Source organism: Pimephales promelas, chromosome 10 (genome assembly GCF_988280905.1).
Source record: "Pimephales promelas chromosome 10, fPimPro1.hap1.1, whole genome shotgun sequence".
In the NCBI taxonomy this organism is placed as follows: Eukaryota; Metazoa; Chordata; class Actinopteri; order Cypriniformes; family Leuciscidae; genus Pimephales; species Pimephales promelas.
In genome coordinates, this window is record NC_142778.1 from 4,250,101 (window position 1) to 4,265,025 (window position 14,925).

At 40.5% G+C, this 14,925-nt stretch overlaps 1 protein-coding gene across 1 annotated transcript; it reads right to left on the minus strand.

The window, feature by feature from the left end:
- Positions 1–946: 946 nt before the first annotated feature.
- rnpepl1 (arginyl aminopeptidase like 1) lies at positions 947–12,784 on the minus strand. The gene is made up of 11 exons (XM_039647399.2): positions 11,805–12,784; positions 8,717–8,857; positions 8,435–8,586; positions 7,415–7,531; positions 7,083–7,318; positions 6,801–6,914; positions 6,433–6,545; positions 6,244–6,352; positions 5,782–6,006; positions 5,532–5,674; positions 947–2,554 (listed from the first exon to the last, which is right to left on the minus strand). Exons 1-11 carry the CDS (start codon positions 12,264–12,266, stop codon positions 2,288–2,290), a joined length of 2,079 nt encoding a protein of 692 aa, XP_039503333.1. The 5' UTR covers positions 12,267–12,784; the 3' UTR covers positions 947–2,287.
- Positions 12,785–14,925: the final 2,141 nt, after the last annotated feature.

Sequence of the window (14,925 nt, forward strand, 5' to 3'; positions counted from 1 at the left end):
TTCATTACAGCAGTTACGTTATTTGCCCTGCTGTTAAAAAACAGGGCGGTGATGTAATTAATTGACATGAAAATAATGTCACTCTTTATGGCCTAAGTAAAAAACATTCCGTGTGACTATATAATTTAAAATAAAATATCTATTTTAGACTATCTTAAACACTTTGATCTCGAGATCCGAACGCTTGACGACAGATAGCTCCCGCCATTTACATAATTGGCGCGAGCATACAGTTAACTCATTAGCGTACAGAAACTCGAGTCATTTGAAGAAAGAGAACCTGAATAGATTAAGAGATGAGCAAATATTAACAAAGACTAGAGAAAGGTTTAAGAGTAAAACCGTCCTCCCAGTGTTGATGATCAAAAGTAGGCCATCCGTCACTGACGGTAAGCAATTGTTTTATTCCATCAAGATCGAAACGTCGTGTATATTCTGATATTCAAAAGGATAATGTTGCGTTTGACTAGTAGATGTCTCTGGCAAATGTACCATAGGCTACTTTTTGCATAGTAAGCATATAATTGCATATCAACTCGTGGAACAATGATTTACTGCTTATTACCATGGTAATATGTTTTTCGAAAACAAAATGGCGATACTCAAAGAATGTTACGTTTGACTATTGTAGTCGATGTCTATGGCAAATTTACCATACTTTTAGCATGGTAAGCATATAATTCCATATCAACTCGTGGAACAATGATTTACTGCTCATTACCATGGTTATATCAATGTTTTTCGAAAACAAAATGGCATTTGTAAAGGGAAAGTAATAGTAAATTGTATCACATTTGTAATACAGATTCAACATCTACTATAATTCCATCGCAATTTCAGAGCTAACATTATTGTAACTATACAAAAACAACGATGAATTTTGCCTGAAGGTGTCACATGGAGCAGGATCAGTAACACATTTCCTCAGTATAGGTAGACTATTAGATGAGGGTGGAAAACAAACACGTTTATTATTGGCTGTGCAGTTTAAGCCTCAAATCAACAAAAGCTATGATTCTATAAGTTAGAGAAACTATTTCACTTGCCGATGAGTCTGTCTGCCATATAACCTTTTATGCGAGAAGGTGTAATCCAAGGTAGGATTCCTTTGACACAACAAACAAAGTGCTCTCTTATGTCTTTTAATACCTGTAAAACTGAACCTGTCTTTGCACGGTGCTTGCCATTAAGGCCACAGATGATCAGCCTGTAACTCCCCCACACTCACTGCAGTCTCACAAATCAAAATCGGTTCCTTTCTCTTCAAATGTTACTAATTTAAGGGAAATTTGCCTATTATAAAATAAAAATAGAATCATTTTCTTCCAAAGAAAAAAATGCATTTTGATTCACCACAGCATCTCAATTCCTGAAAATAACATCTTAACAAATGTTGCAAGTGGTCACCAATAGTAAGGCTCAAATAACAAATACAGGCTGTTGATTTGGACAGCAGTGTTGAAAACACCCACAGTGTTGAAAGGTTTGAAAGGCACTAACATGGCTCCACTTCTTCTGTCTTGATACCTGAGACTCAATGCTGATTGGTTAGCACCAGGAAAGAGAAGCTTGAGAAAGCCAGATTCCAGTTACTGAAAAATCCAACAAAAAGGAAGCAATCCGTTTATCACAGAAAGGCTGAGAGCATGTGGAATCTGTAGGGTCTTCATTAGGCCATGATCGGATTTGAAGAGAGTACAGACTGTATGTGTATTCACACCAGTTCTCAAACACTGTCCAGGAAAGGGATTCGCCAGGGATTGGTCCTCCACTGAACACATCTGTGCAGCTAGCAAAAGGAAAGTCTCTGAAGTCTGGTCAAGTCCTCCAATTGATTCCTCAGTTGTATTGGAGAATAGATGCAAACACAACATATGAGATGATGTGCATAGGCCAGAGGAACATATGCAAAACAAGCAGACACACATTCACACACACACACTAAAAAAGGGTAATGGATAACAGATGGCAACCAGAATCCTTGATAGTGATATAGCCCTATCCATAAGTGCACACATGCGCGCGCACACACACACACACACCACAAACATCCGTCCTCTATTTTTGTTCCACAGTCCTGAGCAGCTTTACATTTAGCTTATGAAAATCAGTGTCTGCCTTTTTAAATAGACATCCCAGTGTTGTTGAGAGTGTACACCCATCAGTGCTGCCCTCCCACAATGCATTGCTACTATCCAGTCTGAATCGAGGAGTTCAAACCCTGTCCTATTCCTGTCCTTCTGGTTTTTCACCTCAACCCTTCTGCTTCTCCACAGAAGTTGGGATCTCATGCAGACACATTGACGTCCCGCAGGGCGATGGTCCCGTTGGCAGGGGGGTCTGTGGGTGAGGAAGGGGCAGAGGCTGGTGATACGAGTAGAGATGGCGCTGTGCTGGTGTTGAGGGCGCTGCTTTGGAACAGTATCTGCTGAAGTGTCCTACGTAGATTAGGGTGCAAACGGGCCTGAGTTTGATAAAATACCTCCACAGCAAAACACTTCATCACTCCTCCGCACAGATCCTCATAAAGAGGCACTGTGTACATCCTTGAGGTCTAGAGAAAATGAAAAGAGGAAAGTTAATAGACAACCCAGTGCTAAAACAGACAAAATAAGACATTTATTTTCCATAAATACGGCGTCCCACTACTATTTTAAAACAACAACAGTAAGTTCAAGTCAAAATTCCTCAGCAAAAGTAGCACAAAAACCCCTACATGTTACTTACTTACTTATCTAGGTATGCAAACTAAGAGTAGTGCCTAAAAATGCACAACAAAAATTATTTTAAAAATATGTACTGTAGCAAACTGATGTGTGGCTGTCACAGTTAAAGGAGCAGTTCACTTTTAAAAAAAACTTTTACTGCTAATTTACTCACCCCATGTCATCCAAGATGTCCATGACTTTCTTTCTTTCTTCAGTCGAAAAGAAATGAAGGTTTTTGATGAAAACATCCCAGGATTTTTTTCCATATAATGGACTTCATTGGGAACCAAACGGTTCAAGGTCCAAATGAGAGTTTCAGTGAAACAATCAAAAATAAATAAAAAAGTTTATGTTTTTTCTGTGATGAGTGTTTGTGACTCTCCTGTTCAAACTCGTTCATCAAAATAAACAAATATTTTTTTCGAGTCACGACTCGAAGGGTCCTAGATAAGACCCTTATTCATCGTCTGGTGTCATTTAAAGCACTTTGAAGCTGCACTGAAACTCTCATTTGGACCTTGAACCGTTTGGTTCCCAATGAAGTCCAAGTCCAGAAAATCCTGGAATGTTTTCATCAAAAACCTTAATTTCTTTTCGACTGAAGAAATGGATATCTTGGATGACATGGGGGTGAGTAAATCATCAGCAAAGTTTTTTTTGAAAGTGAACTACTACTTTAAGTGTAAATCTTTAAACCGTTCATCCAATTAGCATTTACTGTTAGAACTAAGTGTTTTATATCTCCACTTTGGAGGTTTATTTTATGCATTTAAAATTAATTGTTTGATGCTACAAGATCATGGTAACATCAGAAATCAACAAGGGGATTTCATAAACTTGATACAATCTCTGAAGTTGAACTGTGACCATGCTTGACGCAATACACTTGAGAAAATGGAAATCAATACAGCATGCTTTTTATGAATCAAAGGAAGAAACCAGTCAAACTGGTTGCGATTGAGCACATCTCTTTGCAGCTCTGAAATGAGATATGATGTCATAAGCAGTCACAAGTCAAAGACTAGCCGAGAGCGTTCATTAGAAACACTGGAATGTGGATTCCCTTTTAGGAAAACTCAGTTTGTGGAGTGAAGGAGTGAGGGAGAAATTGAGAGAACCAGTCCCTAGCTTCATATGGCGCTTTTCCACTGCATGTTATGGCTCGGTAAGGCCCACTTTTGGGGGGTTCTAAGTGAACTGTACCGATACTAAAATGTGACGTGTAAACACTGCAGATCCAACATGGCATCATGACGTAAACGTACACGCCACTTTCAAGTCAAGTGGTGAATTATCCATTATCAGTCATCCGCGTGTATGTCTACGCTGTTAAATGTCCGAGTGATTCCGCCTGTATGTATGCCCGAGCGAAATGAAGATCTACATCTGGGGAGCGAGATTTTTTTTCCTAGGATAGTAGGGGAAGACTCGTAAATTAATAACCCCAGTGACGGTTAGGTTTAGGGACGGGATTGGGGTAGGTCCTATATTTATACAGTAATGTAACGTTAAGTCAACGTCGTTCATAAACACGCTGAAAAGCGATTATGCGTGTTGATAGCACGCCAAAAATGGAAATACAAATTGGCGTGTCATACATACGCCATTTCATGAGATCGGTCAGGCAGATCACTTACTGGTCAGAGAGAATCATCACTAGCACCATCATTGGATTTGTGACACGAGACGCGATTTAAATAGTCAGCAACAGCCACCGTAGTATCATTTGTTCACACAACTTTTTTTAAACTACTTGCTTTAATCAACCGTCGCACCCAACTTGAAAAAATAAATGGCTGTATCGTGCCCAGTAGACAAGGTGGCGGCGCAACTATTACGGTTTGTCGATAATCCCACCCAATTTGAAGTAGTACTAAACTGTAACAGAAAAGTAAAGCGAGCCTAGCCGAGTCATGCCGAACCATGCAGTTGAAAAGCACCTATAGACCCCTTTTCAGTTGGTAAACATGGTGACTTTTATTTGTGGGAGGACCTTAGGTGGAGGCAGAACGATCCCGTCTGGCCGCTTCACTAACGCTAGTTAGCAAGTATTGTTAGCTTGTTTTTTAACAATGACTGGAGAAAATCCGATTTTATCTTAATGTGTAAGGTCACTCAGTGTCCAGGACCGCAATTGTTCTTTCCAAAAGCTATTTTTAAGGGACAGAACCAGATTGGCCGACCCGTAGCCTTCACACGCTCACTCAATGCATGGACGATCTGACAGGATTAGCGTTACCTTACCTCGGTTGAGTGGCCCGACTTCTACCTTATAGAGAAACTGATCGTAAAGAGAAACTGAGGGCATATAAATCTTTAGATGCCTATATGTTCCTGTACAACACTTGTGTGTACGATCCGCAGTTCTGCCGAGCCAGCACCGAGACGACGACAATGTACAGAGTGACATTACGGTGCGATTTTAATGATGTGAATATTTTCTAGAAATAAAAATTCCAGATACAGCATATTCATTTCATCAATTCTTGCACCAAACAACACAACAAGATGACATTTAATAATAGTAACAATTATTTAAGCTCCTTATTATGTAGCCGAATCAGTGCTGGTTTGTATTGGCCGCCTCCAGTTTTCACTTTGTTTTGCCTCCAGCTAGCGCCGTGACGTAACTGTGACGTCGGCGCAAAAGGGGTCTATAGTGTTTGTGTCCTCTAAACACAGGCAAAACAAGATACTTACTTGCTTTTAACTCGGCTCACTATCTTCAGGGCACACAAAAGAATCTTAAAATCAATATGGACATGGTAACTGATAATGTATTATCAGTTACAGTGCAAGAGCCACTTCATTCACAAAACTCACATGTTTATGCAAGAAGCTGCGGACTCGAGGCAGATCAGGATAAAAGCTGTTCCGCACTACAACCTGCAGCCATCGAATCTGGACTTCAGCGTTCATACCATCCAACAATGCAGAGTAGCAGCTTGACAAAAGACTCATCACCTCTGAAAGGCCAATCACACTTCACATTACAAGAGAAGGGTCTACCAACCAAGCATCCAAGTGCATGCTAAAATAAATGCATACAAATTGCGGGAAGGATTCATAATACCTCGAGGCAGAGGTGAGCGGTCTAGAAGTCGATCCATAAAGAGGACAGTCTGAAAGGTGCTCCAGGAGGAGAGGTCAAATGTAGCAATCACTTGGGGGTCAGGGGTGTCTGTGCCCCAGAGGTCACACAGGCGCTGAACAGGACCAGTTAGAGCTCTACCCGCAGAGAGATCTGGTTCACACAACGGCGGACCACAGCCATTTAGCCATCGCTCAAATTCCAGTCCTGAGCAAGAAGGGAAGGGAAGCAAAGGGGAAGGACGAAGGAGGGGAAGAAGTGTCACATTTCTGTTTATTTAGCCTCCGTCTCTCGTACTGCTAATGTTGCTTTGACCCCTCACTGGGTATTATGACTGGCTCAACAGGGAAATTCCTAACCGAGGACAAATGGAGCGCAGTGAGATGAGTAACTATAAGCGTCTCTGTGTGTTAATCATCATCTCTGACATTTGTCGCAACTCACCCTCTCGTTGAGCAACGCAGCTCTCCTTCAGCTCAGGGAAGAAGCCAAGGAAGAAGTCCAACAGATCCTGAGCGACTACGCTGGTGAATCTGAACTTCTCAATGTAGGCCTACAAGGTGGAAGGGTTCAGAACATTCATGTGTGCGTGTGGACTATGCCATTTATGTGAATGTTTGTCATGTTTCTTACCCTAAGAAAGCTATCAAATCTCTTTATGTCACCACACAGCTGTGAGAGGTAAGAAACAAAGCAGAAGCCTTTCTCATAGGTGAACAGATTCATTAGACTGCTGGGGTTTACACCTTTGGAGAAAGAGAAAAAGCAAAATGGAGTACTTTGACCCAAGATTCATGGGTCTGACACTTCACAAGTACATAATAAATACTTGGGCACGTTTTCAAGGCAAGCTGAACTTTGCAAATGAGGATGTCTTTCTGAAATCTGAGCAACAAAGAATTTTAGATGCATTTACCACACAGCTATTTCAGGTGTGTGGTAAAATCACCATATGGCTTTTAGCCTAAAAGAGCTGGTTTATATTGTTAAAAAGGTTGTACCTGGCTCAAATTTGGCCTGCAGTTTACTGACAGGATTGTTGTCTCCAAGAAGACGCATCTGTCTGTGAAGGGCATCTAGACGGAAGACTGTCTCAAGGCAAGTGAAGGCTTCTCCTGAATCAGAGAATTGAGGAGATAAATGTAAGGAGAGCATTGTGGAATATGGATAAGCCTATATGTGAATTTTACACACTGAGATTTTGCATTTGCTGGGGCACATCACTGACATGGCAAGAAGCCCACATGTTAGGACTGTGAATATATGTGTGAGGATGTGTATACCATAGGCCTCTGTGGTAATGCGCCTCTGAGCGTAAGTGGCCAGACCCTCACTGAGCCACATCTCTTCCCAGGTAGCATTGGTGACTGCGTTCCCAAACCAGCCGTGAGCAATCTCATGGATGACATCAATCAGCAGAAATTCCTGACTCTCCAGTATGGAGGAAATTATGAAGGTAAGACAAGGATTCTCCATGGCAACGATGGGGAATGAAGGAGGAAGGAACACTATGTCGTACCTGTAAAGAGTGAGATAGGTTTAGGCCTGAACATGACAAGAGGCTTGATGTGAAAAGGTGGAAAAGACCGATATGAGTGAGAAGAATAGAACTGACCTTCCCCATACATAAGGGCCAAAGAGCCCCTCTGCCACATTAAGCCAGCGCTCCACACTACCGCCCAGTTTACTGACCGCACACGTTAGGATGCAGGGCTCTGCCCACACACGACTCCTAAAAGCAAAGATGTTGTGACCGAGGTATAGCAATGAACAAAAATGAAAACCTTGCACTTACAGTATGTTACATAGAGAATGATCCTGAAATGTTTTGCAGAAAATCCTGCTAAGACCAGCATTTACAGACTGGTTATGCTGGATAGTACTGGTTTGGCTCTTATCTATCTAATGAACCAGCATAACCATGCAGTTAAGTTGAGCCCCTTTCACACAGAGATTCCGGAAAATACACGACCCGGGATTGTTTGATTTCGGTTCATTCATACTGCCAGTGATTTGCCGGGATCTGTGAGAGCGTTCACACACAACCTGTAAAGATCCCGGAAAGACACATGACGTCAGGATGAGACGTGTAACGTACGCGTCAACGCGCATACCGTTCCACAAAGCTGGTGAACGATCTCAGGTTCAGCGCGGATGGTGAGGAGCTCCTGGTCTCTGCTTCGTTCCAGTTTGCAGACATTTGTTCGTCATGACGAACACAAACTTTCTTCTAACAGCAACAGAGTCGCGCGATGGCATGAGCATCATCACTATGACACACCCCTTATGGCATTGGTGCTGGCTTTTGTTCACACAGCGCACGTTCCGGGACTGATTCCAGCAATGTTACTAGGTCCCCAACCCAGCATCAATGCCGGTATCAATCCCGGGTCGTGATTGCGTTCACACTGGCAATTTCCCGGGATCAACGCGCTGTGTGAAAGGGGCTTTGGTCAACCAGAGTGTTTTTTTTCTGAGAACCATGTTGACCAAGGTAGCACCTTGGGTTTGTGGTCTTGCCAGTTAACCATTTACGCAGCCTATTTGATACAAAACTACATTTAGCAATCTCCAGAACAACATACGCTGGTATCTATCTTTTCTGTTCTTTTCAGAAGGGATACTTCAACTGTACCTTGGCCCAATATCTGCATGCTGTAGGTCTCCTGCCACCAGGGCAACTAAGTAGGCTGGGACAGGATACTCCATGGAGAACTGGAAAACCCTGTCCTGTTTAGAGTATGCACTTCTTGAGGCACTCATCAACACAGTAACACCCTCTGGTACCTGTAACGCAAACACATACATCCACAAACATTTGAGATCCGCCCCCTGAAAAGTATTTCACACTTGTACAATATACATGATCTAAAGATAACACTGAATGCAAATAAAGATATTAGCAGCTTAGACTTACTCTGACAGTGGCAGAGTAGGTGCTTTTGACGGCCGGTGTGTCAAAACAGGGAAAAAACGACCGGTTGCAGACCGAGTGACCCTGAGTGAAGACCAATGGTCGGGTTTGTCCGCATGTCAACTCTGCATCCAGCCACCAAATCTGATATAGGGACCAGGGAGCAATGAGATGAGAGAATACCTTTGACAAATGTTCTCTGAGAGAAAAGCTTTAAATGTGCAAGTGATTCAAGATTAAAGTAACAAATCAAATTTTCTCCAAGTTTGAATAAAGTTTCATGGTTTATAGATATCTGATCTCACTTATTTCATTATATTGTTGCAGTGCTATTGGTGAAGCGGTTGTGAATCCAAACGCAAGTTCTTGATGAAGTTGAAAAAGACAACACCCATATACAGGTGAGCAGCTAAAAATTCCCATGCTTTTTGTGTATATTATACCACTAAAATTACATGGTGTAATCAAGTCTCAGTGATGAGAAATGACCTGATAGCCAGAGGCCAGTATAGGAAAGCTTACAGAATTTCGACTTGCTGACGTATTTTTGTAGGCCAACCCAATGCCAACGCTGTAGCCAGTTAGTTCGATGCTATTTTGTGTAAGACAAACTGGTATAAAGTAAAAAAAAATTATAGGCTATATAATTGCAGCACATTTCAGCTGTTGTTTTCAGTATACAGGGTGGTTTTTAACACAGTTACCTAAATAAAACGATACACTGAGTAAACTACGTTTTGTAAATAGATAAATGGTTATTCATTATATCAATAAAACAATAACTTTAAAAAAAAGTTAGCATCACCCTGGTTAGCATCACACCTTCTACAAAAACCAAATTGGATTTTTCTTTTGGATTATTGCAGAAAATAAGGTCTGGTTGACTAACAAAAGCTTATGATTCTTGCACATTTTGTTCATTAACGGCAGAACTCAACAGCTAAAGGTAGGCTTGGGCTATAAATGGACTACACCCGTCACTCAGTCTCAACTTCAGCGTCACAATAACTAAGCTTTCGATTGCTCATTCAGTCTGGGTTCTGACCTACTACAGAAATAATTCATCCCTGCACCACTCTATTGACCAGTGCTGTGTTAATTTTGAAATTTAATGTGTTATTATTAGGGCTGTCAAATGATTAATTGTGATTAATCGCATCCAAAATAAAAGTTTGTTATTACATAATATATGTGGGTGCACTGTGTATAATTATATATATATATATATATATATATATATATATATATATATAAAATAATATATATATATATATATATATATATATAAAATAAAATAATATATATAAATTTATATAATTATATATATATATATATATATATATAAAATAATTATACACAGTGCACCCACATATATTATGTAATAACAAACTTTTATTTTGGATGCGATTAATCGTTTGACAGCCCTAGTTTTTATGCATTACATTACATTTATATTTGTTTCTCTGTGATGCGTTGAATATTGTTGTTCAATTTGTTAAGAAATAAGCTGATTTTTTTTTAACTGTTCACCGAAACAATGTTATATAGCTGGCCATTATAGGTGATGTTTGATTACAATTGTGATCATATCTTGTTTTGGAAACATCAGTGAGAATAATGTTTTGCTTTGCTGGGTTAAAAAAAGCCTTTCCCAAGAAACATGTTTGTTATGCTTACAAATTATAGCTGTAATTTTTGACTATTGCAAATTAAAAACCTTGTGTTGAACTACTTTAAGTAAAGAAAACTTTCTGGCACATTTAAAACTACTCTTACTACTAGATTAAAGTCTATTGGAGACATTCAACAGAGTGATAAAAACTGAAAAACAACACTAAAAGAAGCATAATAGGTTTAAAATGAACCCTCTCTGTGCAAGCGGGCATTGAGATGGATAGGTTACAGTATAAATAACATTAAATGGGTTTGTTTTTGTAATCAACACAGACAGCCACCAATTTTTTGAAGGGTTAGTTCACCCCAAAATAAAAATGATCCCATAATTTACTCACCCTCAAGCCACCCTAGGTGTATACGACTTTCTCCTTTCAGCCAAACACAATCAGTTGTATTATAAAAATATCCTGGCACTTCCAAGCGTTATAATGGCAGTGAATGGTACCTTGGATGGAATCAAGCGCATTCATCCATCATAAAATGAATCCATAAGGCTCCTGGGGGTTAAAAAGGCCTTCTGAAGTGAAGCGATGTGTTTTGTTCGGAAAATATATATATTTATAACTTTATAAACTAAATGAGTCTAGTTCCGTCGGAAGAGTGACCTCTGACCCGACGCATGGCGTATGATGTAGGAGTTGCGAAAGCTTCGTGAGAGTAGACACCTCTCATGGTTTAAACACATAGAGCTGTGTAACAAACTTAAGCTCCTCCCACATTTTCTTAAAAGTTCTCTTTTTAGACTTTCTAATTCATGAATTACCAGTGTTTTGTTTGACTCTATCCTCTGCGTTCTTCAATACATCAGGCGTCAGGTCAGAGGTCACTCTTCTAAGTAGCCTTGCATACGGCCGTTACCGAAAGTCATAGTTTATAAAGCTATAAATACGGATAATTTTCTTATAAAAACACTTCACTTCAGAAGATCTTCATTAACCCCCTGGAGTCATATGGATTACTTTTATGATGGATGGATGCACTTTTTTAGGCTTAAAAAAAATCTACCATTCACCAAGTCATTTACACATAGGATAGCTTGAGGGTGAGTAAATGATGCAATCATTTTAATTTTTGCACTGAAGCATGTTTAATATAACCCCACCTTCCAGTGATCATGACCTGGATAAGTCTAGTTATCTACTTAAGGGGACATGCCACTACACTGAGGTCATTCTTATCAGTAACTCCAGAACAGTCACTGTGCTTTATGCTTACAGGTAGGCTATCTGATAAATAAACAGGGTGATTTCACAAGCACGTGACAATCCCACAAAACCCATTTAATCATGGCAGAAAGGGTGATTGTCAACATTAATGTTGCACTGTTTAGTGGATTTTGGCTCTGTGTACAATAGTCCTGTGCAACAAAGTTATTATTAGCGTGTATCGTCAGCTGTCACCGCGTTGACCTTACCGCAGGGCCGTCTGTGGTCGTGTAGCGGATGGTGACACGGAAAGCCCGGTGAGGCCGGTTCACTGCGGCCGGGAGGCTGATGTTCAGAGAGGATCCGTAATCGGTGAACGGTTCTACTCGGTAGGTGAGGGACATAAACACGTCAGGAGCACCGGACACGCCGGGCACCTTACAGTCCACGGAATGAATTAATAATGAAGGGTGCGTGTCCAGAATGAGAGATTGGACGCCGGGCTGGACGGGCGTGAGCTCCAGAACCTGCCATCCCGTCATCCTCTTGACGGCGAAGTTCAAGTGAAGGTCCAGGTGGAAATGTCGGAGTTTAAAGCTGTGGAAGTTGGAGGCTGACGCGACGTCCACCAGGCGACAGTGAGCCAGACTCCGGCCGCCCTCGCAAGACTTACCGGGCACGGTCAGCACTTTGCGACAGCAACACAGCGTCGGCCGCTGGAGCTCGGCCATCGCAAAGTTTGGCTAATAAATAACAGTTATCCGTGACGATAACGAGAAACTTTACACGCGGCGAACGCGCACGGATATCGGCGAAAGAGAGATGAACAAGCGATCGAGTTCGTTACATTGTTGCTGGAGTTAAAGGGGCGGTCGACACTCCGCCGAGGAGGAAACCGAATGCGAGAAATGATAGTAAAACGGACGGCGAGACGGTAAAAGGCATTAAAACAACCCGCAAATCTACGTAAAATCCATTAGAGCCGTAGACACGACTGAGTTCAGCCCTCCGACCTCCATCTAAAGCAGAATATGTGTGTGTGTGAATGTCCCGCGGTCGATGTACGGCTTGCGTTCCGTCTCGAGAGCCACGGAGAGATCGATGGAAACTACCGGTAGAGGAAGAGACGCTCAGTGAAGCCCTGATGAGCACTGAAAAGCTGAGTTAAGTGACTCCCTTAGAAAACAGGAAGTAAAAACAAGGGAGGAAATCACTTCGAGACGGGAAAGTTTTCGAGCTGCAGGGGGGCGCTGTGGAGCTCCTGTCCTGATGAAAACACGACCCACCAGTGGACAACAACACTGTTGTACACTCTGTGGGTACAATGTTGCTTTAATCAGTAGGCCTACTATTGATAATAGTATTGTAACCATGACCAAAGCCCTACATTAGGTATGACGTTGCATTGGGTTAAGCCTAGCTAACTAGCAATGCACAAATATTACAATGTTGGCTAATAGCCTACAGATAAAATAACAATAATTTTCATGTTATGGCCTGGAACTGACATTAAATTGTTGTTAAAAACAGTTATTCACAGTTTAAAATATTAAGTATTTAAATAGAGCAGAGGTCTTTAACCCTGCTTCAGGAGGCAGGTTGCAGGATATGATTACATTATCCTTGTCTAGATGAGGTAAATGCAATCTCAATGTAAAAATAGGAGAAAAAAAAACTTTGCACAACCAGCTGGTTATCTAAACAGCATAGAGATTGCACTGAATAAGATATTAAATGATTGCTTATACTCATTCTGGCAAAATTGCAATGTTGGTTTTACTATAGAGTGCTTTTGACCACAATACACCCATTAACAGACTGGAAAAAGAAGGCCGGACTCTCTGAGACAGTGACTAGATGGGTGATATTTATAAAGCAGGGGAACTTTGTGAACATTTATAATTTTAACAGGGCTAGCATGGAAAAAAATCTCCACAAGTTTCAATCCTTGTGCCTGTTCAGTGTTCACAAACACTACTGTTAAGTCAAGTCAAGTATATAGCGCCTTTTCACAATATAGATTGCATCAAAGCAGCTTCACAGTATCAATCAAAACATAACAATATTCATTTCTTTAGTGGAAAAATATCCATGTTTGGTAGAGCCGATCAATGGTATTACTGATTGGTTAATTCATTTGAATATCCCCTGTTTTACTGTAATATATTGTTCAATTTGTTATATGCTCCCACTGTGCCATATGGGCTTGGAGCCAGAGGGGCGTAAGTGGCATTTTGGGCGAATATGAGTTCTTTATATCAAAATAAAGGTCTCAATGAGCTCTATCCAATGGTGCCTGAGATCAACCTGTATTGAAAAAAGCAACAAAAAGGTGTATCGGACGTATTTTACTTTTTGTTTTTTTTTTTGAAAATGTTTTAGAACATGTTCAATGTGTTAATATGCCATACATTTTTTACTTAAATACTAATTTCATATAAGTATGCATGGGGTTGCAATGTCTGTGGTTTAAGGTTAATAATACAGGTGATTGAAGCGTGGTCAAAATTTTGTTTTGTCTCTCCTGTAAAGTTTGTTAAAAGCCACTTACGCCCTTCTGGCTCCAAGCCCTCGTAATCGCAATCATTGAAGTTAATCTTCAAAAACACTGATAGATCAGTCTTCTTCAGCCCTGTTCCTGGAGGCCCACTATCCAGCGCTAATCAAACACACCTGAAGAAGGTACTACATGACAGGCCTACTTACAGTATATGACATCCAGATCTACCGCCAAGTGACTTCGGTCCCATTGACTCCCTGTGCCAGTGCAAAAATTGAATTAACAGCTGCATATACCAAGTTAAATAAAGAGAGACAGAGGTCATTGTATGTGGCAATAAAGATAACATATCTAACATGAATACATACCTTTACTTCAGGGGTCTATAAACAAAAAAGGAAGTCAGGAGTATTGGTGTCATTCAAGAATATTATCGTAGTTTCAGAAGCCATATAAAAGCAATAACTAAATCAGATTACAACCAGGGGTGGGGGTATTAAATTACAAGCAACATGAGTTACATATTTTTTAGTTACATATACTGTTTTCCCATTTATTGACTGACAGCTCTCCTGTCCCCATGTTGAGAGAAACCGTAAGTGTAGATGCGCTGTGTGTGAACATGATGCTTATTGTAGCTCTAGACTAAATGAGTATGCATTTACCCATCTTACGTATTCCTCAAAAATGAATTAAAACAGCACTGTAAAAAATTTCTTGTCAAATTAACAGTAACTTACTGGCAACAATTATCCAGTACTTGCTGTATTTCATTTAACAGTAAAATTACCGTAACACTAACAACAGTACTGTTAAGCATACTGCAAATTAAATAACATTATTTTACTGTAATTTCTTACCATATTAAAGTACAGAATTACACTGTTAAT